We start from the raw sequence: 25,917 nt of genomic DNA, 5'->3' as shown, positions 1-25,917 counted from the left end.
TGTTCAGAAAGAACCATACAAATAAGCAAGGTAGAGCCATTGTTTTTTTGTGAAATCATCCCTTGGACCCCTTTCACACATCAGTTTTTTGCCATCAGTCACAATCTGTTGGCTCAATGGATGGACTGATTTATCACAGATTGTGGGAAAACTGATGCGACGGATCCGTTTTTCGATGGATTCGACTGACTGGCTAATTTGATTACTAAATAATAAATTGAAGCATGCTAAGTAAAAAAAAACAGAATCCGTCACCGGATTACGTCATTTGACGGATTACGACGGATCCTGCGCCTATAGGCTTCCATCCTACCAAACGATGGTTCCGTCGCTGTCCGATTTTCCGATGTAGACAAAAAAAATTACTTTGTCCATTGTCTCCGTCCAACGGACAAACACATTTTGACAGATCCGTTGAGTGATGGATGAAACGTGAGGCCATCCGTCCCAATCCGTCGCTAAAACAAGTCAATGAGAAAAAAAAGGATCCAGCGGCATCAGTCGCCGGATCCGTTTTTTTCAAAATTTGACGGATTGTGATTGACAGCAAAGAAACTGATGTGTAAAAGATCTATACAGATAATTTGTGAGGTCAATAAAACTGTAGAGTTCTTGTAGGTGGAGATAAGAGGCATGAGAAAGATAATTAAAATACTGATAGGGGTTTGTTATAAGTCTCCAGATTTCATTAAAGCAATAGAAAATATCCTCATTTAGCATATAGATGAGGCAGGAACTAGGGGAGAGGTATTTTTTATGTGGACTTCAACTACCCTGAAATAATTTGGGAAGCAGAAAAATGCAGATCCAGTAGAGGAAATAGGTTTTTTCAACAAAAGACAATTACCTTTTACAACTAATGCAACCAAAAGTGGGGCACTTATAGAGCTAATGTTTACCAGTAGGACAGACAGAATATCAAATGTAAGGGTTGGGGGTCAATTGTGCAATAGGGACCCCCAAAATAACACATTTTTAAATATGCTTTAACAAGATGTATAGTAGAGGGGCTACAAAGACTTAACTTCAGGAATGCTAATTTCTATTGGCAAAGAGATTATCTTAGTGACATAAACTGGAACAACAATTATTTATTTATTTTTAAGAGTATTCTTGAAAATATAACTACACAAAGAAAATGGGACAATTTGATAAAAATCGAGAATAAGACTTGCGCACAATAATTATCCTATGGGAATAAACAAGCTAGAAATAAAAGGAAACCACAATGGCTGGCTAAATAGAACAGCAAGGGACATAATAATTGACAAAATATGAAAGCATTTAACCCCTTAATGATGAATTAAATCAGCATTTGGAAAGTTGTTGGAGGGAGTCAGCTCTCTTTGTCCCCTCAATTGGCACCTTGTCACAAAATCATGGGGAGTCAATGGTTGTCATGGCACCTGGAGGCCAAACAATGACCTTCTAGTGTGACAGTTATGGTGGGCATAAGCAGATCTAACAGACATACTGCCTTTGTCATCTAAATATTCTCATGTATTACAATTCATTTTTATTGCAATACAAGAAACCAGTGATCATAAGAATAAAAGTTCAAAAATCCAAAAGAGGGACTAAGTAAACAAGTAAAGAAAAAATTAGCAAAAAACAACAAAAAATATTAACAAAAATTATTACACTAATAAATAAGAATATGTTAAAACAAAAAGAAAATAATAAATTACACATATTTGCTATTGTCGTACCCTGAATGGCTAAGGGCACAAACACATCAGTGGTATTCTGCCGCGCTGCCGGATCCAGCATAAGGGCAATACAGTACAATACAGTTCACAGACAGTGCGGCAAGCCCCGGTCACATGCTGTCACATGCTCTGGTCACATGACCGCATGTTCCCGGAGCTTGCCAGTAAACTTTCATGTACTGTACTGTCCTTGTGGCGGATCTGCGAGTGCGGCAGGAAAACGCTGATGTGAAACCAGCGTAACACGGTGCCAAAACATTTTTCATAACCAGAATGAGACAATCTAATATACAGTCACACTATTTAACCCCTACAGTGAACACCATAAAAAACATAAGTAAAAAAACATAGCAAAATAAATACTTTTTCGTTATACCTCCAACATAAAAGTGGAATAAAACGCAATAAAATAAGACGAGTGTAAATACAAATGGTATCACTGAAAACGTCATCTTGTTCTGCAAAAAAAAGCTGCCATATAACTTCACCAGTGGAAAAATAAAACAGCTATAGTTCTCAAAATACAGTGATGCAAAAAACATACTTTTTCTATAAATTTTTTATTGTGCAAATGTGGCAAAGCAAAGAATGATATAAATATGTTATCGCTGTAATTGGACAGACCCAAAGAAAAAAAGCTGTATTTTCACTTTTACCACACGGTGAATGGTATAAAAAAAAATAAATAACAATTTCTAAGTTGCTGACTTGTTATTCTGCATTGTAAAAATCATTTTTGCATTTTTGTTTATTCTGCATTGCAAAAATCAGAATAGATGATAATCAAAAAATGTTACGTGCCTGAAAATGATACCAACAAATATGTCATCTCATCCCGCAAAAAAACAAGCACTCCTATGAATCTGTCTGCAGAAATATAGAATTATTATAGCTCTCAAAATAATGTGTTACAAAACTTTTTTTTTGCAAAAAAAAACATTTTTTAGTGTTCGACTGTAGCCAAACATAAAAACCCAGTATAAATTAGTTATCGCTGTAATCACATCAGCCCAAATAGTAAAGTTGTCTATTAACTTTTACCGCATGGTGAAAAGCAGAACAAATAAATGTTTATTCTGCCTCCCAACTATTGCAGTAAGGCTCGGTGCACATTTATCCTGTGCTCTACACTGAGCTCTTGTATCAGAGTTTCCGTGAAAATTTCTGACATAAGCGATTCAGACAGAACCACAGACAGAAAATTCCGTATAATTAGACAAATGGAGACACTTTGGACTCTTTCTGGCCAATGATCCGGTCATGCCTGTCTTTTTCGGCGTAAAAAAATCTGCAGTCAACAACCTCTTTTGTGCACATCTCAAAAGCCAAATACTGCTGACCCGAAGCTATACAGAGTCCAGAATATCTCTGCTGCATCATTAGTGAATAGATCCATCGGGGTTTCACCTGAATCACATATTTTGTAGATTTGGATAGAAACCCAAAAGTAATTGCTTAGTGTAGAGCAGAGGATAAATGATAACTTATCTAAGATTTTCTGTACCCCAAAATGCCACCAATAAAAGCTTCTACTCAACCCACACAAAAACAAGTCCCCACTTAGGTCCATGATATGTTAACAGAAACTTAGAGGGCTTCCAGATTACTGGTTGCACAAAGGCTCTAGAAAAGCACTATGCCTCCCCACCAAAAGAAATCCAGTAAAGAAATCCAGTAAAACCTGCACTTCCCATATCCAAATGCCCCCCTTGATTCTGAGCCCTACAGAATGCCTAAATGGGTCCACACGTATTTTTTTTACTGTATTCAGGAAAGCCCACTTAATTTATGGGGTTCAGGTCTCCAGAAGCTCAAACTGGGCACAAAGTAAAGGCAGTACAATTGCAGAGTTCCATTTTCAGTCTGCAACAGGCATTGCTGCTTGCTTCTGGAAAACACCCATGGAGTTAAAAGTCATCGTTACATCAGTAGATGAATTTCCAGAAGGGTGCCATTTTCAAATGGGGCTGACTTGATGGAGGTTTCTGCTCTTCTGGTACATAGGGGCTCTGTATATGTAGACTTCAAACATTTCTAAGAAACTCTGCCCTCCAAAAGTCAAATAGCACTCCTTCTCTCCAGAGTCTTGCTGTGTGGCCAAATAGTACCGTAGAGTCACATATGGGGATTTGTAATGTTCACGAGAAGTTGTGTAACAATTATGCATCATTTTTACCTATTTCCTCTTGTGCAAATGTAAGATCTCTGGACAAAACAACATCTTAGTGGTGAAAATGTAATATTTTTTTTCTTCACCGCCCAAATGATGAAACATATGAAGGTTTATATGCTTAGCTAGATGATTGTATTAAGGAGTGTAGTTTGTAAAATGGGTCACTTAATTGGAGTTCTGTTGTCCTGACACCTCATGCTCTGCCAATGTGACAAGACACCTGCAAACCATTCCGGTCAAATCTGCACCCCAATATGGTGTTCCTTACTTTCTGAGACTTGCACTGTGTCTGAAAAGAGGTTGCTGACCGCATATGGGAGAAATTCTGTAACAAATTTTGTGTTCCATTTTCTACTGTTGCAGTTGTGAAAATTAAAAATTTGGGTCTTCAACGTAATATTTGTTTAAAAAAAAAACCCATGATATTTAATTTCCAGGGCTCAATATTAAAAAATCTGGGGGTTCAAGGTGCTCACCAAACATCTACATAACTCCCTTAAGAGGTTAGTTTCCAAAATGGGGTCATTTGTGGGACTTTCCACTGATTATGAACATCAGGGGCTCCTCAAATGCGACAAAGCACCTGCTATTGATTCCAGCCAATTTTGCGTACCAAAAGTCAAATGCTGTGCCTTTCCTTCTGAGCCTTGACATGCACCAAAACCGTAGTTTTCCACATATGAGGAATTGCCACACTCTGGAGAAATTACACAACAACGTGTATGTTGCATTTTCTCCTTTTGAAAATGGAAAATTTAGGGCTAAATTAACAAGTTTGTGCAAAGAAGTAAAACTTTCATTATTTCCTTCCATATTGCTTTAGTTCTTGTGAAGCACTTGAATGGTTAATAAACTTCTTGGATGGATGTGGTTTTGAGAAGTTTGAGGGGTGCACTTTTTAGAATGGAGTCATTTTAGGGTATTTTCTGTCACTTGGGCCTCTCAAATCCACTTCAAATGGGATGTGATCCCTACAAAAATAGTTTTGTAAAGTTATGGAAAAATTGCTGATAGACTTTTAACCTTTCTAACAAAAAAGAATGGGGCATTGATCCACGGAACTAGACCAATTGCTGTGTTTATAGTCGGGAAGGAATTTTTCCCTTATATGTGGCTATTATCATCTGCCTCATGGGGTTTAAACCTCTGTCTGGATCAACATTGTTAGATTATAGGTTGAAAACAATGGACTAATGTCTACTGTAGGGAGTCAGCTCTAGTAGGCAATGACAGGGATGCTATAAAGCAGTATACATAGGTTTTAAGTCCAAAACTCAGAAGTTTAATCACAGTGGTAATAAACAAAAGACATGTAGTGCCCCTGAACCCATCAGGGCACTTCAAGGTACTGCATCCTGCCAAAGATGCAGGGCCTACCCCCAGGGATCTGGAAGACCAGTGCCAGTAACAACAAAACACATTAAAATCCCAGTTTTCCCCATCCACAGACTGCTGACAGATTAGAGTGGAGCCAATGGATGGCCACCCAGGGGTGGAGCCGATCCAGTCCACTAGACGACAACCAGGTGGGAGGTGACGGACAGTTAGACAGTAAGTGAAAGTGAGAAAGAACGGACATAACTTCACTGACACGGGAGTGTGACGGTGACCTGAGGGCCCAGGCATGTGGTTGCCGGTGGAGTACGGCAAAGTACTCCTGGAACCGTAGCACCAACGGGGTACAGAGCCCTAAGTCAGGCAAATGCTCCAGGCAGACCTGATAAAATCTGCACAGTGAGGGGACCATCCAGGACCTCACTGACCTTAGAAGTCCAGGGGCACCAGCAGTAACGGTAGAACCAGGGTGGAACACTGACCCTACAGGGTTCACACTGCCCGCTGTACAGACCAGAGACTGAGAGACAAACAGGAGGGGACCCCCAGATGCTCAAAGCCACGGGGACTGTTATGGGGGGACCGGCAGATTAGGACCAGGGGGTATATATCCTAATCGCCAGTCGGGGCCCACCGTGCTCCAGATGACAAAGGAGCTGCTGACACCTGAGGGTTAGGCGGAGACTATAGAGCTGGATGGCTCTAAGATAACCCAGGAACTCTGGGAACCGGTCACGTGTGTTGGGACACGTCAGACCGGACGACAACCCGATTAGCGTTTTGGTGCACCTAGCGCTACAGGAAACACGTCAGGCCGGGTGGTAACCAGGTAGCGTTGACCGGAAGACCGCCATGAAAGCGCCCTGTCGGCCACGTGTGTAGGACACGTCAGGCCGAGCGGTCCTCCGATTAGTGTTTCTGGCCACCTCTCGACTGGCCACGTGTGTGTAGGACACGTCAGGCCAGATGGGTACACCAGTAGCGTTGACCGGGAAGCCGAGGAGGATAAGGAACACCCTGTTAACTACACAGGGGTCCTGGGGTACGCTGTCCGTGCGCGTAGGGGGCACAACCGGACAGGTGGCGCAGCAGGTGCGTTGTCCGTGTGCGTAGGGGGCACAATCGGACAGGTGGCGCAGCAGGTGCGTTGTCCGTGTGCGTAGGGGGCACAATCGGACAGGTGGCGCAGCAGGTGCGTTGTCCGTGTGCGTAGGAGGCACAATCGGACAGGTGGCGCAGCAGGTGCGTTGTCCGTGTGCGTAGGGGGCACAATCGGACAGGAAGCACAGCAGCCGCAGCCCAGTTAACGCCACAGGGCTGCTATAGCAAGACTGGAACGGCAGGAGGGAAGCACGGTGCCTGACCCTGATGTGCCGAGCCACGAATCTTGGCGTGACAGGCACCGTTCGCCTAACCCTACCTACCGCTTCCCAACATAGGCTTATGCCGCAATGAGGCTCTAACATGGAGGTGTGCTCTGACTGAGCAAAAGTGAAGACTGCGCACCTCCATGTTGTCTCCAGCCCCTTTTATAACCTGGGTTCGCCCCAAACCCAGGGTGGAATCACCAAGGTCCAATAGCAGAGTGCCATGTCATCAGTGACGTCACATGTGACCTATCCGGAACCGCCACGTCATTGATGACCTCATGGCAGCCACGCCCCAAACACTTCACCAGTCATCATCTGACAACCAATACTGAGGTGCCAGATCATAGGGGCGGGCCTCTGCGAGCCAGTCCGGAGTTGCCACGTCATCAGGACACCTGACACCCTCTGCCCTATCAGGGCCTGCCACCTCACAGACATGCTCAGTGAGGTCCTTACCGGACCTAGCCTCTGGTGCACTAAGTGCCTGAGCATGCCCAGTAGCCTGAGCAACAGGCTCAGAAAGTAGACTATCAGTTTGAGCATGCTCAGTAGGCACATCCCAGAACTTAGACACAGCACGAAGTCCAAGTACCTGTGCAAAAAGGCTGTTAGGGTTAATTGTGGGAGCATGCTCAGTAGCCTGAACTGAGGACTTAGTCTCAGACATAACACAATCAGGCTGAGCATGCTCACTAGGCAAAACACCGGGCTTAAACTCTGGCTGGGGTAAATCGGCGCACGCATGCGCACTAGCCGCCTCTCCACACTTAGACGTGGTGGAAGGAACAGCCAACTGGACGACCCGAGGCACGGCCAAGAACGGCAGCCGGCGCCTGGGCGCAACAGGAACCGCAGCAGGCTGCTTGCGGCTATGGCGGCACCGGTTCGTAACAGGGACCCACCAACTAGAGAGAGGTGCAGGGGAAAGAAGCCACCAGGTCACCAACCCGGCACTGGGACTAAGGGAACCAGAGGTGAACACCAGCCTTCCTCCGGGTACCAGTTACCATACACTGTGAGTAAAGAGAACCAGTTACACAGCATCCCCCTTGTGTGTCCTACCTTTTTTCTGCGCCTAACTCCATCACCTACCCCCTGGGGCCCTAGCCCTACTTGTGGAGGGCCCAACATCCAGGCTGCAGTCAACATCAGCCCCAGCGGAAAGACTGTGCAGCGGCGGTTCTATCTCCATAACTGCAACCTGCAAATAGCATCACAACATAAACTTTATTGAACATTCCCCTGTATATAACCCCTTTTAAACCAACCCCCATGGTCACGAAACCAGGCAACGGCCACCCAGTGACACATCCCAGTAGTACACCGCCCGGGACCGAGTACCCCATAGCCTTGGGGCGGGACAGACACCACAGTGTTACTTCAGACACCTATGTAAAGCAAAAGTCCAGTTTGTCAAACAACATACGCCCTGGACATGCCATTCCACTTAGGTATGTTATTCCCTCAAAAACTGCTTCAGCTTTCCAGTCCAATCTTCCACCAAAGTGAGAAGTTCTGCCTGCCTATTTATGCTGTCCTAATCCTGCAGCTGTTAAACTCGGGTATTGCCTACAAAATGTAAACTAGCAGAGAAGGTCTAGTCCAGTGTTTCACCCCTTCCCTGCTGCTCACTAGTGTAAACAGCACTTGCTAGGAGGAATATATCTCACAAATACCACCATACCCTTTACTGCATCACTACCTTTATCTTAAAAAGCTATGAAATTTATACACATATAATTTCAAACCTCTGGTGAGTTTCCATGAAATGCCGATTTACACAGTGCACTACTATGAATTGGTCTGTATTTATGCCATGTAGTCTATTTATTGACAATTATGTTAATGTTTACATCTATGTACCCTATTTTCCTGATTATAAGACGCACTATTTTTCCCAAAACTGGGGGTAAAAAGGGTGTGCGTCTTATAATCCAGATATAGCTTACTAGAGCGGTGGTGGTGGAGTGGGGTCACAGGAGTCAGGGTCGGCGATACTGAGGGCTTGGAGGAGGAGGTTTCACTGCAATGGAGTGCCTCAGGAGAGTCACAGGATGAAGGGTCGGCGACGTGGCGTCATTGATATGACAGCGGAGCTGCGGGTTTCTTTGAATTGCTCGCGGTTGACATGATGGACTTCAAGAAAATGGCCGCTGAGGCAGGTCGCATGCAAATTGATGCAATGGACTTCAAGAAAATTGCCATGGAGTCTTATCTGTGCACACACCGCCTCCCCAGCCATTTTCTTGAAGTAAATTTTGTCAATTGCGGGTGATTCAATGGAGCCTGCAGTTCGCGGGCAGATCAATGGCGCTTGCCGCTGCGATACCCCCAAGCCCGCAGTATCATCGACCCTCTATCCACTGACTCACCTGAGCTGCAACACCCCTTCCTCTGAGCCCACAGCATCACTGACCCTGCCTTCTGTGACCTTCCTGAGCTGCTCCACAACCGCCGCTCCCTCCTGGTGAGATATTATAAGACGCATTTGGATTATCAAACGGACCGTCATTTTAACATTAAAAATTATTTTTTCCTATCTTCTTCCTCTAAATTTGGGGTGCGTCTTATAATCCGGTGCATCTTATAAAACGACAAATATGGTATGTATTTAAAAGTCCAATATTCCACATGTCTGTATGCTTGAAAATAGCTGAAATTTCAGACATTTAGTGAAGAATACATTTTTTTTCATCTGATCTATTGGAGTGCTGCCTCTATCCATTTTTTTATAGATAGGTAGACAGATAAAAACACTCCCAACAATAAACTCTTCAATGGGAGTCTTGCTAGTCCTCCAACAATCACCTTCCACCGAGCAGGAAAGGTACATCATTACGTAGATCTCAGTCAACAAATGTGGCAATATGACAACACATTAGTGGCCAGTAATGAAAGAACAGTATTTATTTTTCACTTGACTAGTTGTTCTTCTTTCATTATCGTATGCCCTAATACATTTTTATCCCTGGTATTCACTATGGCAATGGCTGAAGCACTGATCATACCCTGTGAGGTACTAATACATGGAGCAAAGATTAGGCCCTATACAAGTTTAATTAATATTTCTTTCCCAGTTTAAATATTACTACTGAGCAAACAATTTTTACATTTATAGTTGTATCAATATAACAGCTGGCAGTATTACATAAGGTATCTAAAAACGATCTGAGCTAAGGAGAGAAATATTGTCAGGCATGAGCTGCAGACTCTCATTTGGTACAAGACTGAATCTTGGAATAATTCCAATTATAGTGGCCTCCGGCACAATCTGAGAAACTAAAATTAAGGCATGAAATTGCTTGATAATTTTTAAGCACATTCTTCCTGCCTAGAGTGAAGGTCAACACTGTAATATGCAAAGATTTTCTCTTTCTGTCTTTTGCATAGCATCTAAGTAGCATTATAGGAAAATAATGTAAAAAAAAAAAATATATATTCATCAATGATTTTCTGTAAGCACACCTAAAAGTCCTCCTAATATTAGCTTTGGTACTTGCTCTTTTGACTTGTGGAACATCATTAATATTCTGCTGATGTATTGGAGTAGCGCACATACCAAATGCAATAGGATTGAAAATGTCTGAACAGTTAAATCATAATGACAAGGTAAAAAAAAAAAAAAAATATTTATATATATATATATATATATATATCTACACATACTTTTCATAACATACTTATCAAAGCGAATGGAGCTCTATCCAGCTGACATAGTGTATATGTGATCTGTGACTGCTTGATGGGAGCTCTGAGAACCACCTCCTACCTGATAGGATCCGCAGCTCCTTTTTTGTTTCTTTTTTTGTTTAGCTGACCTGGAATGACACCATTGTTGATCTGTGACATGCCAGGCTGGCTAATCAAAACCGAAGCAGCCGATAATGGAATGTGGAAATCGATTTGCAGGCCTCTCATTCAGCAACTACAGAATACTGATGTGACTGCTCATTCTGAATCCTTTGAATATATTGGCTCATCTCCAATAATGAGCTTAAAGTTAAGTCAGTGCATAGAGAACAATTGTAATAATATTTTATATTAATGTGACGCCCTAGCCGGGCCAGGTAGTCACAAATAGGGCCCCGCATTACACCTGTCCCTCATAGGCAACATACAGCCAAACACATAAAAACCTAGTCACCCCCCTCAGAGCTTGATGGACATACCAGGGGGCGGAACCAGGCGGTTGGAAGACGCCTACCGAGGAGTTCAGACAGCCTGGGGCGGGAAAGTAAACAGAACAAGTCTAGAGTTCAAGTTGGAGAGGTGTGTGGGCTGAAGCTGTGTGCAGCTCCAGCAGTGGAGAGAAAAAACAATTTGAGCAGGTGCCAGGGTAGGAGCCCTGGTACCTTAGGCTAGAAGGCAGATGGAGGCCTCTGTCTGCAGGAGCCGGGAAGACGGCTCGGTGGAACCGAGGTGGACCGGGACAGGGTTGTAGCCCGCCGGTACCAACCCGGGGAACCGACTCGGAAACCGGAGCACAAAGGGGGGTACTCAGACCCTGAAGCTAGGTTCAGAAGCTACTGGGGGCTAGCTAATTAACTGACTGCGGCCAGAACTAGAGGTCCTGTCCCACCCAAAGTCCCGACAGAAGGCAACCGCCCAACGAGGGGGGATAGAAAGCCACCGCCACGGCTCAGAGATCCCACGGGCCAGCCTCCTCAGGCAACCACAAGCCGGGAGCAAATTCCTGAAGTTGCAAGCGCAGGTAGTCCATCCTGAAAAACAGGTGCGGGAGAAAAACAGAGACCACCAGCCGGGTGGGGGACCAGACTGCAGCCGGCTGCGGGCACCGACCAACATCACCTTGGTTTACCAGAGACTTGTGTGTTTACTAATAGTGAGTACATCAGTGCCCTCCGGCCGCCCATCTACCTTCACCACCAAACATCCCCTCAACGGGTCCAGGGCCACCATCCCTGCCCACGGAGGGGTTAACAACTTGCTGCGCAACATCTCCCCCGGGTGTCCCGTACCTGCAGTGGTGGTGTCCGTCTTCACCACATCCCATGGGTGGCGTCACGAACTTAACACGGCTCCGGACGTACAACTACATCCCCAAACCACAAACCCCTTTTTGATTGGAGTGACTGCAGGACCCCTGGGTCCGGAGACCCTTGAGTCACCCACTGAAGGTCTGGAACCGAGCGTCTTGGCTGCCGAGCACGGGGCGGTACATTAAGACTACTAATGTAGACCTACCATCAATCCACTCACGTGACACTGGATCAAAACTGCCATATAACTGGCCTATGGTGATTGATTTTGGATTTATAAAAATATAATCCACTCCATGTTCATCCATTAGTCCATTTGCTTCCAAATCTTTTAGTGCAGCAGCAAGGACTTTAAGTGCTGATGTTTTTCCCCCAAGTGGGCTTCCAATCAACATAAATCCATGTCGAACCAGCATCATTTCATATATCTGTGAAAAATAAAATTGTTTTCACCTTTATTAGTATACTCAGTATATGCAACATACAATGAATTTGATTCTACTTATACAAACAATTAGAACATAAGAATGTTCATTAAAGACATAATTTGCTTTTATGTCAAGTTTTTCTATGTTTTTTATTAGCATGAAACCAGCTAATTTAACTTTGTGAATAACACAACATGCTAAGCTTTTTGAGGTAAAATAACAGAATATTATAAAGGAAACCAGAAATAGTTTTTCCTTTCTACTGTCACTTGCATTCTTGTAATGTAATGTAAAATATGTATTCTCCACAATATTCTGATCCATTATAGTAGAAGCAATCGCAGTCAAATTTGCTTTGCACGTCTTAAAATGTCCCCTCCTCCTGTTATATGTCATGCCACATTGACCTTTATTCTGCAGAGCATCTAAACACCTCCAGAGTTAAAAGATCATTTTTGTGGCACTCATAAAGTACTAAAAAAAACCTAATAACTAGTGATGGGCAGACCTGTAGATACCCAAGACCAGCAGGTCCAACTGTATTTGAAAAAAAAAACAACCCTGGTTCAGGCTCAGAATTAATCTCGAATATCTGGCCGGACACCAGCCCCTGTATGAATAGTAAGGATGACAGCATTCCTACGGGTGAAAAAACGATTCCATATTCCATCAGTTGTGTAACAGCAACGTTTGGACCTGGTGGTCTTTGTCAAGCGTCAGCCTTATACTGCCAGACCCTGTATAAGTCTATGTGGACCTGAATCATGCTCTTTAAAATGGTAGTAGAAAGGGCTAGGAGGTTTAGAGCAGGCACGTTATACTTACCAATACTCCTGCGACTGTAAGGCCGGCATTACATGGGACGATACATCGTATGAGCGATCGCACCCGCCCCCGTCGTTTTTGTAGCAATTTGTTGCCCGTGTCGCAAAAAGTCGTTCACCCCCGTCACACGTACTTACCTCCCAAACGATCTCGCTGTGGGCGGCGAACTTCCTCTTCCTGAAGGGGGAGGGATGTTCGGCGCCACAGCGACGCCACTAAGCGGCCGCCCAATAGAAGCGGAGGGGCAGAGATGAGCAGGACATAACATCCCGCCCACCTCCTTCCTTCCTCATTGCCGGTGGCCACAGGTAAGCTGTGTTCGTCGTTCCCCGGGTGTCACACGGAGCGATGTGTGCTGCCTTGGGAACGACGAACAAACTGCGCGCAGAAGGAGGAATGACTTTATGAAAATGAACGACGTGTTAACGAGCAACGATAAGGTGAGTATTTTAGCTCATTCACAGTCATTTGTAGCTGTCACACGCTATGATATCTCTAACGATGACGGATGTGCGTCACGGAATCCGTGACCCTAACGACATATCGCCCGATATATCGTAGCGTGTGACGCCACCCTAACACTACTTCTTGGGCCTTTCATTAACATCATGCCTATGCACTGCTTCTATGCCGCCCCAGGAACGGACCGAACAGCTTGGATCCGGGGTTAGTGATCGTTCGTGGCTCGAGAGTCTCACTCAAATGGAAAGGGAGTATTTACAGGGGATTTGGTATAGTTCGTGACCCGTGGTGTATGGTAATTGGGAGTACCGCCGCTATCGTTGGGAGTACCCGGGGTGATGGAGTGGGGCAGCCAGATGATGTTGCCCTCCATGGGTAGGGGTAGGCCCCGGGACTCTGGTTGGTGATGCGGGGACACAGAGCAGGGGTCAGTCGAGTACTCACTCAGCATTGAAGCAGACGCTGATAACAGAGTAAACCAAGTCTCTGAATGCCGTTGCCTCTCTAGGGGAGCTTGTCCGGGTCCAGTCCCCTACAGTACTGCCAGTGGTCCGTAACCTGCCTCCTGGCACTAAGTTTTAGATTGTCCATTGTGGCCCGGAAGCTTGGAGCTGTCCGGGTGCCACTCCCCACTGTGGCTAAGTGGAGGAGCCTGCTCTCAGGAGCTCACACTTGGGATTTCAGTGGGCTGCTTGCTTGGAAAGCCCTATCCCCCTCGTTGCTCTAGTGCCCCTGATCTCTGAGCTGGTGGGAACAGTCCATAAAGGCCCTGTCCTCCACAGGTTAATTTCCGGGTCGCCTGAAGCTTCTCCCCGCCCTAGGGTCCGTGTACCCCATCATACCTTCGGTCTCTGACTGGTGATAGCACCAGGCTGCAGACTGTGCCCCTTGATGAGTCCCAGGCACCCAGCCTCAATCCCCTGCGCCCGGGAGTCCGACTCCTCTAGGTCCAGACCACCGTCTGCGACCTAGTTTACTTCTCCTCTGGGAGCTCCAACTCCCAGCTTCCTCAGAGCTCCTTACAGCTTGAGGGCTACCACTGAACTGACTTGACACCTCCCACCTCCCTGTCTGACCGCTAGGTTGGCGGCCCTATTCCTTCTTAAGCAGCCCACTGGTGTGCCTGACAGGTGTGGTGCAAGGATTTGTGTATGCTGATGGAGGCAGTGCTGTAGGATAGAGACCCAGAATCATGGGGGGTTAAATACTGCATGGGGAGGGCAGTTTGTGGAGAAACCTGTGATGACCTGAATAGTCCAGGGGCTTCACACAGGCAGTCCTGCAGTCTGTGATTTGTTGGAGCCAGACCATGCCCCCACTCTGTCTGACACCGTGTCTGACTTCTTGCAATAATAGACGCTGTCTGCATGTCTATATTTGAGTAAATATAAGTAAATAAATAGATTGGTGTAGGGTCCCCCCACATTATAATGCCCAGTACAGATAAAGCCTAGGATTACATGCATCAGCCTGTGATTATCTTGGCTGTGTATCAAAATAAGGCTGCTTTCACACATCAATTTTTTGGCATCAGGCACGATCCGGCGAAAAAACTGATGCGACGGATCCGGTGAAAAAACGGATCAGCTGCATCAGTTTTTTCCATCAGTTCCTTCAGTTTTTTGACAGATCCAGCGTGATACTGAGCATGCTCAGTTCAAAAAAACGGATCCGGCGGCCAGATCCATTTTTTGCCGGATCCGGCGTCCATAGACTTCCATTATAAAACACGCCGCAAGGCGTCTGATCCGGCGAGATCCATTTTTTTGCCGGACACAAAAACGTTCACTTCAACGTTTCATCCAGCCGCTGGACAAGTAAAATGGCAAAAAACGGATGAAACGCAAGGCCATCCGGCACAATCCGGTGTTAATGAAAGTCTATGGGGGAAAAAACGGATCCGGCGGCAACAGACGCCGGATCCAATTTTTTTAGTTTATTCCGGATTGTACCTGATGGCAAAAAACTGATGTGTGAAAGCAGCCTAAGAGGAACCAATGCAGATTTTTTTTAAATACTTAAATAAACAATTTTCAAAAACAGCCTGCCGTCCACCCCCAATTTTGATACCCAGCCATGATAAAGCTGACAGCTGAGAGCTAGTATTCTCAGGTTGGCGAAACCCATGGTTATTGGGCCTCCCAGCCTAAAAAAGCAACCTGCAGCCACCCAGAATTGTGTCATCCATTAAATGAGACAATCCCAACCCTTTACCCAGCTCATCCTTATTGTCTCAGTGTGGTGGCAATCAGGGTAATAAGGCGTTAATGACAACTCACAGCTGCCACTAAGCCCTCGATTAGTAATGGGAGATGTCTATGAGACTCCACTCATTACTAATTTGTAAGTGAAAAGAAATAAATACAAACACCAAAAAATCCATTCTTTGAAATAAAATAGAAAAAGCCTACCCTCTTTCATTCCTTTATTAACCCCAAACACCCAATTCCCACATAAACCGTACGAGGTCCCATGACAATGCCGGGTCTGCAACATAAATACTGAAGGCACAGTGCATGGGCACAGATTTTCCCATATGCTGTAGGCGTAAGGCAGTGACAAAAAATGTGCATCTTTTGAAAAAATAAAAAAACACCCAAAAAGATGTCAAAACTGTTTATGTGCAATTTTATGCCAATGATTGCAGATTTGGTGCTGAAATTAATTTATACACCATATTCCTGGCACCCTCTGTATCTCCTGGCAAAAAAAAATCGGTTCATTATTGCATCAAAACCATTATGTGTTTTGATGTGTTTTTTTTGCCAGAAGTTGCAGTTTAGGTGCAGGAATATAGTAAAGGTAATCTGCAATTCAGCACCAAATCTGCATCTCTTGGCAAAACAACATGGCTTTCTGCCAGGAGATGCAGTTATGTGAATTTAGATGAGATGAGGTCACTGAGTTTAATGAGGTCCCCTGAGATCAGTTTACTTGCTGTCAATACCTGTGCGAACCCCCAGCTTAGACTGCAATTAAACTGAGTGATGTCAGTGCTCAATGCTATGGCTCATTCTCTGCCTGAAGCCGCAGCATGTGGTTATGTTCTGTGCCCACACACTGTGCTTTCAGTATGTACGTAGCAGAGCCAGAAACATCATGGGAACTGGATATTTGGGGTTAGTAAAGGGGTCAGAGAGGCTGAGTTTTTTTGTAATTTATTTCAAAGAAAGGATTTTTGTGTTTATTTTACACTTACAGATTAGTAATGGGGGGTTTCATAGATGCTTCCCATTACTAATCTAGGGCTTATCCAGATGGCTGGATCAAGATAACTATTGAGAATTCTGGGCATGGTATTAGTGCACTCGCGCACCAATAACCCACGCAGTAACCGTACAATAACTCGCACCAGTAACCCGCAATAACCTGTGCAGATCCGGACTTTTACAGTCAAGGTCCGCTCATCATTACTAATAACTGATAATGATAAAATAAATCACTATGTAAACATGCCATGAAGTGACCAAACAAAACTACTACACAATGCCTCCCAAAAACAAAAATAAATGTGGACCTGCATCTAATAAGCATTATCGGATTATGAGGTGTATAACTCATTTAATTTAATTTTCAAGCATGAATTAAAGAAATGATTAAATAACGACATTTACAGTGCCTTGAAAAAATATTTTTGGGTGTAATGTGAAAAAATGTAAAAAAAGATCATGGGGTACGATTACTTTTTTAGGGCACTGTAACTGTTGTGAATCATTGTTTTTTATATGTCAGACATTCAATAAAAGAGTTTCATTAAATAGAAGAAAGCATAGAATATTTTTTTAAAAATTCTACCCTAACTTTTTCTAAACTGCTTAAAATTTGTAGGTTTTTATCCCATTACTACTGCAGGGGCGTATCCAGGGGGGGGCTGGCGGGGCATCTGCCCCAGGTGCAACCTTGAGGGGGGCGCTGTCGGCTGCCAGATGCTGCGCTGTGAAAGTCTCCCAGAGGGCTGCGGTTGCTGCTCTGCATTGGGAGCCGCTATTCTCTGAGCGCAGCGGTCATGCTGACAGCCGCACTCATAGAATCTGCAGCGCGCGGCTCCAACTGCTCAATTGTCCTTGTATCTGTCAGACGTGAGGACAATTGGAGCCGTGACGCCGGCACTGACTTCCGGGTCAGAGCGATGGCTGTCATGAGATCAGTCAGCTGATCACACTGCTGACCCGGAAGTCAGGCCCGCAACGCAGAGGCGGCAGAGAGCGCTGATATGAGCTTCAGTGTGGAGCTGAAGACAAAGACGGAGGAACATTATGGGGTGAGGGGGGAGGTATCTATGCACATGGAATGGGGGGGACAGAGGGTGGGGAGAGGGAACTATCAGTGGACATATTATGAGGGGATAGAGGTTGGGGAGGGGGCAGTATCTAAAGACAATATGGAGGAGAAAGGATGGGAGGGACCAGTATCTATAGACACAGTAGGGGTGAGGGGGAACGATCTTTTGACAGTATGGTGGGAAGAGAGGTTGGGGAGGGGGAAGCATCTTTGGGCACAGTATGGGGAGAGAAATGATGTGGGGTGATGTATGGGGAGAGAAATGATGAGGGGTGATGTACGGGGAGAGAAATGATGAGGCGTGATGTATGGGGAGAGGGAGGATGCAGGGGGATGTATGGGGAGAGGGAGGGGTGACGTATACAGACATGGTATGGGGAGCAAATGGGAAAGAAATTTTGAAGACACAGAATAAAGAGTGACATGGTATGAGGAGCAAGTGGGCAGGATGGGGAGTTAGGTGGAAAAGTATATTGACACGCAGGAGGTAGTGAGGAGACAGTAAGGGATGAGAAAAATGTGAGGGGGCACAGAATATAGACTGGGTAGTGGAGGGACGTGGTATAGAAAGGGGCAGAATTGGAGGACAGTGTGAGGCCATAGCGAGGAGGGGGTGGGATGAGAGGGCACAGTATAAAGACTGGGCAGTATAGGGTGATACAGTGAGAGAACAGTGTGAAGAGTAGTATGGAAAGGAGAGGGAGTGTGTGGGGCATGTAAGATAAGAGGGGCAGTGTGTGGGTCATATTTTGTGCAGACAACAAAGTGAGGGGGCATTATTTATTCTGGCGCACAGTGTAGAGCAGATATTTTTAAATAGAAGTATTATAATTATTCTGCTATTTTAGGGGCATCGTGATGGGATGTGCTGCAGAACACCGGAGAAGATGGACATCTACAGAGACGAGATGTGGATGTGAAAAGTCATCATGGTGTCAGGACAAGTGGAATAGAAAGAAACGACTCAGAGACAACATCTATAAGGTACCTGAATGTAAATGTTTATTTGTGATACTGACTGTGTCCCATCATTAGGCCTTGGTCCCACTTGTGCATTGCTTCTTATGAGAGCGCAATAGGACCCCCACTGATCAGCTGCTCTTGATGCAGGTGGCTGGAAATGCTTATTTCTGGATCTGCTCTGTCCTCTGATGGTGTCCGCGGCCGGGTACTCCACATCCGCCTCATTGATTTTAATAGGAACCTGCTGCCACTATCTGAAGACGAAGCAGATCCAGAACTGAGCACTTCCGGCCACCTGCCACCACCGACACGGCACCTAGAACAGGCGATTGGCGGGGGTGCCAGGTGCCGGATCCTGAACAATCAGTCATTGGGGATCTATCCTAAGGAAAGGCCTTCAGTGTTAAAGTAGTGGACAATCTCTTTAATAAAGTCTTGTGCCGTCTGACAAGTTAAGGGTTACTATGTTTTAATTTATGTTGTTAGGAGCATTAAAGGGGTTGTCCAAGTTTGTGATGAGTCTGCAGTCACTCCTTGTGTCACTCTATGTGACTGCAGACTTCTGAATTCTCACAGTGTGCACACTAAACGCTGTCAGGATTCTCTGGTGCCGGCGGTGAGAGTGGAAGCTTACGAAGCTGGAAGTATGCGATTTACATAGATGTGGTCACACACTGAACAGACATGCTCAATGAAAATGAATTGACTGAGGCTGGACGCAGAGCAGAATTCAGAAGCGTGACGTCACGAATAGATTCACTGCAGACTTTCATCTCTAATCTGGACAATCCCTTTAATTACAAAATTAAGCAGTGTAGTATCCTCAGTTCTAACAGCTTGTAATATACCCACTGTCACAATTCAGCTCTGCTCACTGGTCACCACATGGCCACTCCACTCATATGTGATTTTCATACTTGCATGTGACAATTAGCTTTACTTCATACGTTTCTCATTGAACATTGAGAGAATTATTAAGAGACGCTCGTTACCACATGACTGTAAATCATATATGAGTGATTGGTCACATGACGACCACCCAAATTGCTTGGTGGGGGGGGCGCCAAACTGAATTCTTGCCCTGGGTGCTGGAAAGCCTAGATACACCTCTGACTACTGTATGTACTGATGAGTAAAAGAGTAACAATGTTTTGAACTTCTTACATTCAGACTGCATATCTCACCATCCACTACAGCTTCGAATGTTAGAGTACCATCATTTTAGAGACAATCATCTTGGCTTTATCATATAAAAATTTAACTTGCAACTATTTAGCATATGATGAGTTAGGCAGATACTTGTCACGGCACTCCATTGTTACTGTTTTGCTTCTAGTGGAGGAAAAAAAATGTTCTTCTATACTAGAAATTACAACCTCTTTTCAAATTACTTAATAGCTCAGTGTGTTATTAGATTGAATCCTAAGCAAAAGGTTACTGATTCTAATCAAGGAGCAGCCATGAAGAAGATTCCCCTAGAAAAGAGATACACCATTATCCAGCTCATCTCAGCCAGGAAAATTGATAAACTGCAACATTCAGAAGTGAAAAGGAGGATGTCCGTGCAAAGTATCGGAGTCAACAAATTGGCTCATCTCAAAGTCTGTCAGATCTAGAGTGACAAACACGGCAGTGGAGGTGGCTTGTATAATGTGCAATGGTGAGATCACAGATGTCCATGCAAGTGCCATACAACTCACGTTACACAAGTCTGGAATGGTGGCCCGAAAAAGGAGAAGAAGCCTCAACTTAAAAATCATCATAAGAAGCATTGGCTTAAGTTTGCAAATACTAGACAGTAGAGGATTAATACTGATGATTTGGAGTGATGAGAAGGAAGTTAGTAGACTAGGCGCTGATTAATGCAAGTAAGTCTGAAAGAAACAATGGAAAGTAGGTGAAAAGGTTAAAGAAATTGAAGGAACGGTCAAGATCAGTGGATGAATCCTGGTGATATGGAATTATTTGACAGCCAAAATCATTGAATACTTGACCATGATTAATGGTGGTCTTAATTATGTTCTGCTATACTGTATGCAAGTACCCTGCAAGAAAATTTACTTCATATACTTGAGTACTATGGGTATGAAAAGGATGACATTGTGTTATAACAGGACAATAACCTGAAGCATACGTCGATACTGGTCAAGACAATGAAGTAGAGGTGCTGAATTAACCCCCACAGTCCCTAGATCTCAACCCAATCAAATAATTGTGGGTGAAGTTGAAGATAAAGCTATATACATACCCAAGTGAGTCAACCAGTATGCTTGAAGATTGGGATTGTGTAGAAAAAAAAACTGGAATCAGATAACAGTCAAAACATGCTTAAATCTTATCGAGAGCATGCCCAGGATTCAGGCAGTGTTGAAAGCCAAATGTGGATTTACAAAATACTAACAAAATAATAAAACTTTTATTCAGCATCAATGCAGTAACATGACAATTCTCTGCATAACTAATGCTAAATAGCTGTAAGTCAAATTTATGTATGAGATAGCCAAGATGATTGTCTATATAATAAAGATCGTCTTATGCTCAAAGCTGTAGTGGATGGTGAGATATGGAGCCTGAAAGTCAAAACCTCAAAACATTGTTACTTTTTTGCTCAACAGTGTACCTCATTTTACCTTTCTACTCTTGCAGAAAAGAGAGTCAAGAGGAAATTGTATGTATGTCTGAAAAACATATTTCAGAAGGTCACAAGGGGTAATGATGAAAACTAAAATTATTATTGAAATGTAATAGCATCAACATAATTAGATGCATAGATCAATTTGTTCAGTTTTAGTTTTAAAATGAATAGAGGTAATTCATTGCAATTTGAATGTTATAATTTAAACATTCAACATAGGAAGCCTCAAGTCATTCTAATATCATAGTAATGCCAAGAGAACGGAAAATAACCAAAGATAACTTCTCATGACCGCAATTTTTTAAATTTTGATTTGAACAATTTACATGTTTGCTGCACAGTAAATGTGTAAAATAACAATCGCTTATCTCTTCATTATGACTGAAGATGAATTTGTGAAGAAAACTGTAATATTTCTTATATACAGTTAGGTCCAGAAATATTTGGACAGTGACACAATTTTCGCGAGTTGGGCTCTGCATGCCACCACATTGGATTTGAATTGAAGCCTCTACAACAGAATTCAAATGCAGATTGTAATGTTTAATTTGAAGGTTTGAACAAAAATATCTGATAGAAATTGTAGGAATTGTACACATTTCTTTACAAACACTCCACATTTTAGGAGGTCAAAAGTAATTGGACAAATAAACCAAACCCAAACAAAATATTTTTATTTTCAATATTTTGTTGCGAATCCTTTATAGGCAATCACTGCCTTAAGTCTGGAACCCATGGACATCACCAAACGCTGGGTTTCCTCCTTCTTAATGCTTTGCCAGGCCTTTACAGCTGCAGCCTTCAGGTCTTGCTTGTTTGTGGGTCTTTCCGTCTTAAGTCTGGATTTGAGCAAGTGAAATGCATGCTCAATTGGGTTAAGATCTGGTGATTGACTTGGCCATTGCAGAATGTTCCACTTTTTTGCACTCATGAACTTCTGGGTAGCTTTGGCTGTATGCTTGTGGTCATTGTCCATCTGTACTATGAAGCGCCGTCCGATCAACTTTGCGGCATTTGGCTGAATCTGGGCTGAAAGTATATCCCGGTACACTTCAGAATTCATCCAGCTACTCTTGTCTGCTGTTACGTCATCAATAAACACAAGTGACCCAGTGCCATTGAAAGCCATGCATGCCCATGCCATCACGTTGCCTCCACCATGTTTTACAGAGGATGTGGTGTGCCTTGGATCATGTGCCGTTCCCTTTCTTCTCCAAACTTTTTTCTTCCCATCATTCTGATACAGGTTGATCTTGGTCTCATCTGTCCATAGAATACTTTTCCAGAACTGAGCTGGCTTCATGAAGTGTTTTTCAGCAAATTTAACTCTGGCCTGTCTATTTTTGGAATTGATGAATGGTTTGCATCTAGATGTGAACCCTTTCTATTTACTTTCATGGAGTCTTCTCTTTACTGTTGACTTAGAGACAGATACACCTACTTCACTGAGAGTGTTCTGGACTTCAGTTGATGTTGTGAACGGGTTCTTCTTCACCAAACAAAGTATGCGGCGATGATCCACCACTGTTGTCATCCGTGGACGCCCAGGCCTTTTTGAGTTCCCAAGCTCACCAGTCAATTCCTTTTTTCTCAGAATGTACCCGACTGTTGATTTTGCTACTCCAAGCATGTCTGCTATCTCTCTGATGGATTTTTTCTTTTTTTTCAGCCTCAGGATGTTCTGCTTCACCTCAATTGAGAGTTCCTTAGACCGCATGTTGTCTGGTCACAGCAACAGCATCCAAATGCAAAACCACACACCTGTAATCAACCCCAGACCTTTTAACTACTTCATTGATTACAGGTTAACGAGGGAGACACCTTCAGAGTTAATTGCAGCCCTTAGAGTCCCTTGTCCAATTACTTTTGGTCCCTTGAAAAAGAGGAGGCTATGCATTACAGAGCTATGATTCCTAAACCCTTTCTCCGATTTGGATGTGAAAACTCTCATATTGCAGCTGGGAGTGTGCACTTTCTGCCCATATTATATATATAATTGTATTTCTGAACATGTTTTTGTAAACAGCTAAAATAACAAAACTTGTGTCACTGTCCAAATATTTCTGGACCTAACTGTATATTGTAGTCTATGTGGTCAGTGGAAAGATATATTTCTGTATAAAGTAATTAAAAAGGGTCTCCACCTCATTCAAAAAATTGGCCTTGGAAGAAATTTCCTAAAATGATAAAAGTTTACCAATTAAAGGGAACCTGTCAGCAGAAATTTCCCCTAAAACCTAAAAGATTCCCCCTCTGCAGCTCCTGGGCTGCATTCTAGAAAGGTCCCTGTTATTATTGTGCCCCCTTTCTGACCAAAATACAGAGTTTATAAAGTGGTACCTTTTTGGATTTGGATTCTGTAAATGTGGCACGGGGGCGGGCTGCCTGGCATCCGTTATTCTGCCTCCTGCCGCTTTAGGCCGTCCCCATCACTCCTTTCTATAGCTGTGGACGCCGCCCAGTGCTCCACAGGTCCCCGCGCATGCCCAGTGCCCATCTCTCGTGGATGAGCACTGTGCCCAGTGTCACCGCTGCTGACGTGCGCGCAGGCTTTAGATTATGGGCGGTGCTGTGATGTTTATTACTAAGCAACCGCCCATAATCGCGGGACCGCGTTTTCCCCCTCGGCGTCCTTCGTTCTGCACAAGCGCGGTGCTGCTGACCCCACGTCACCTCCTTCCCATCTATTTCCTGCCTCAGGGCAAGATGGGAAAGAGGTGACGTGGGGTCAGCAGCACCGCGCTTGCGCAGAACGAAGGACGCCGAGGGGGAAAGCGCGGTCCCACGATTATGGGCAGTTGCTTGGTAATAAACATCACAGCACCGCCCATAATCTAAAGCCTGCGCGCACGTCACCAGCGGTGACACTGGGCACAGTGCTCATCCACGACAGATGGGCACTGGGCATGCGCGGGGACCTGTGGAGCACTGGGCGGCGTCCACAGCTATGGAAATCAGCAATGGGGGACGGCCTAAAGCGACAGGAGGCAGAATAACGGACGCCAGGCAGTCTGCCCCCGTGTCACATTTACAGAATCCAAATCCAAAAAGGTACCACTTTATAAACTCTGTATTTTGGTCAGAAAGGGGGCACAATAATAACAGGGACCTTTCTAGAATGCAGCCCAGGAGCTGCAGAGGGGGAAGCTTTTAGGTTTTAGGGGAAATTTCTGCTGACAGGTTCCCTTTAAGTTTAAGAGGTTGTCCACCACTTTTACATTGATGGCCTATCCTTAGGATAGGTTATCAATGTCAGTTAATCCAAGGTCCAACACTCTTCATCTCCGCCAATCAGCTGTTCTTGGTGACAGCAGCAGGCAGCCAGGAATGCTCACTTTTGGAGCTACTCCATCTTCAGATAAATAGGTGGCAGATGTGCAGTACCCGGCCACGGCCACTATCAGTAGATGGAGCAGCTCCGGAACTGAGTATTTCCACCTACCTTCTGCCGACATCAAGAACAGCTAATCGGCGAGGGTGCAGAGTTTTGGACCTCTGTCAATCTGTCATTGATGACCTAACCTAAGGATAGGTTGTCAATGTAAACGTAGGAAACAGCCTCTTTAAGCTGGCTTCATCAAAATTTTCCCCACAATTTGATTAACAGTAAATTGCTTTACCACAAATTGCAATACTTCAAAGTCCGCAATTGCCTTAAAACATTTGTTGACAGGCAGAAGATGTGTGGCTAGCATTTCTATATGCAGTTTCTGTGTCATCAGTAGATATCACAGTGTAGAATAGGATGGGACAGGCATGGAGATATTTGGCTGTAGGTAGCAAGAACGAGCCAACCTGGCAGCAGGTACAGTATAGATATGAGATGATTGATTTTAACAAATGTAAGTTTTGCTTCAGCATGACAAAGCCACCTGCTGTAATGAATACCATCTTTCACAGTACAGTGGAGGCTGGATAAGACCATAGACCAATAACTAGAGATGAGTGAACCTTTCAATGTTCGGTTCGCCGATCTTTACTGTGCTTCCCACTGTTCACCGAGCTATTTGATGAACAGATCAGTTATCACACCATATTTATGTGTTGTAAAATGGCGTAGAGGCTGTAAAAGAAAGAAATTAAGGAAGGAATAAAGCAGGACATACTTACTGAGTCACCGGCGTAGCTGTAATTGCTCTCGTGGCTGTACTTCTGGGGCCACTCATTATACCTCATACATATTCACTGCTTTCCCCTCCCAGCAGTGTTTCTGATTGGCTGCAGTCAGACAATGCCCCCAGACAGTGTTTGTGATTGATTGGAATCACAGATCCTGTCTGGGGGTCTATTATATGGTGGTGTAAAATAAATAAATAAATAAAATGGCATAGGGCTCACCCACCTATCGATACCAGCACAGATAAAGCTCACAGCTACAGGCTGCAGCCCCAAGTCATGCACCTATTTTGGATGTGTATCAAAATAAGAGAAGCAGCATGTAGCTTTATTAAAATTATTTTGATACACAGCCAAGATCAAACCTGACAGCTGGGGGCTGGTATTTTCAAGCTCGGGAGATCCATGGCTAGTGTGCTCCCCAGCTTAAAAATAGCAGCTTCCAGCCACCCAGTATTGCTGCATCCATTAGATGTGACAATCCCAGAATGTTAAATGGCTCTTGAGGCTTGCCCTGGTGCAGCAGCAATCGGGGTAATATGGGGTTAATCGCAGCTCACAGCTGCCACTAAGCCCTGGATTAGTGATAGGAAAGGTGGGCACAGGAAGCAGTAAATATG

General features: G+C 44.3%; 1 protein-coding gene across 1 annotated transcript in view; it reads right to left on the bottom strand.

Moving 5' to 3' along the window:
- The window catches only part of LOC142302376 (dynein axonemal heavy chain 3-like), a 2,626,214-nt gene that overhangs the window by 1,517,799 nt on the left and 1,082,498 nt on the right, over nucleotides 1-25,917 (bottom strand). Inside the window, exon 35 of the mRNA XM_075343433.1 lies at nucleotides 11,793-12,015. Coding sequence (XP_075199548.1) covers nucleotides 11,793-12,015 — 223 coding nt within the window. The remainder of the gene's footprint in view (nucleotides 1-11,792; nucleotides 12,016-25,917) is intronic.

The sequence above is a fragment of the Anomaloglossus baeobatrachus genome, chromosome 4, assembly GCF_048569485.1.
Source record: "Anomaloglossus baeobatrachus isolate aAnoBae1 chromosome 4, aAnoBae1.hap1, whole genome shotgun sequence".
NCBI classification, from domain to species: Eukaryota; Metazoa; Chordata; class Amphibia; order Anura; family Aromobatidae; genus Anomaloglossus; species Anomaloglossus baeobatrachus.
The sequence above is the reverse complement of the archived record's forward strand: the minus strand, read 5'-3'. Positions and strand labels throughout refer to the sequence as shown.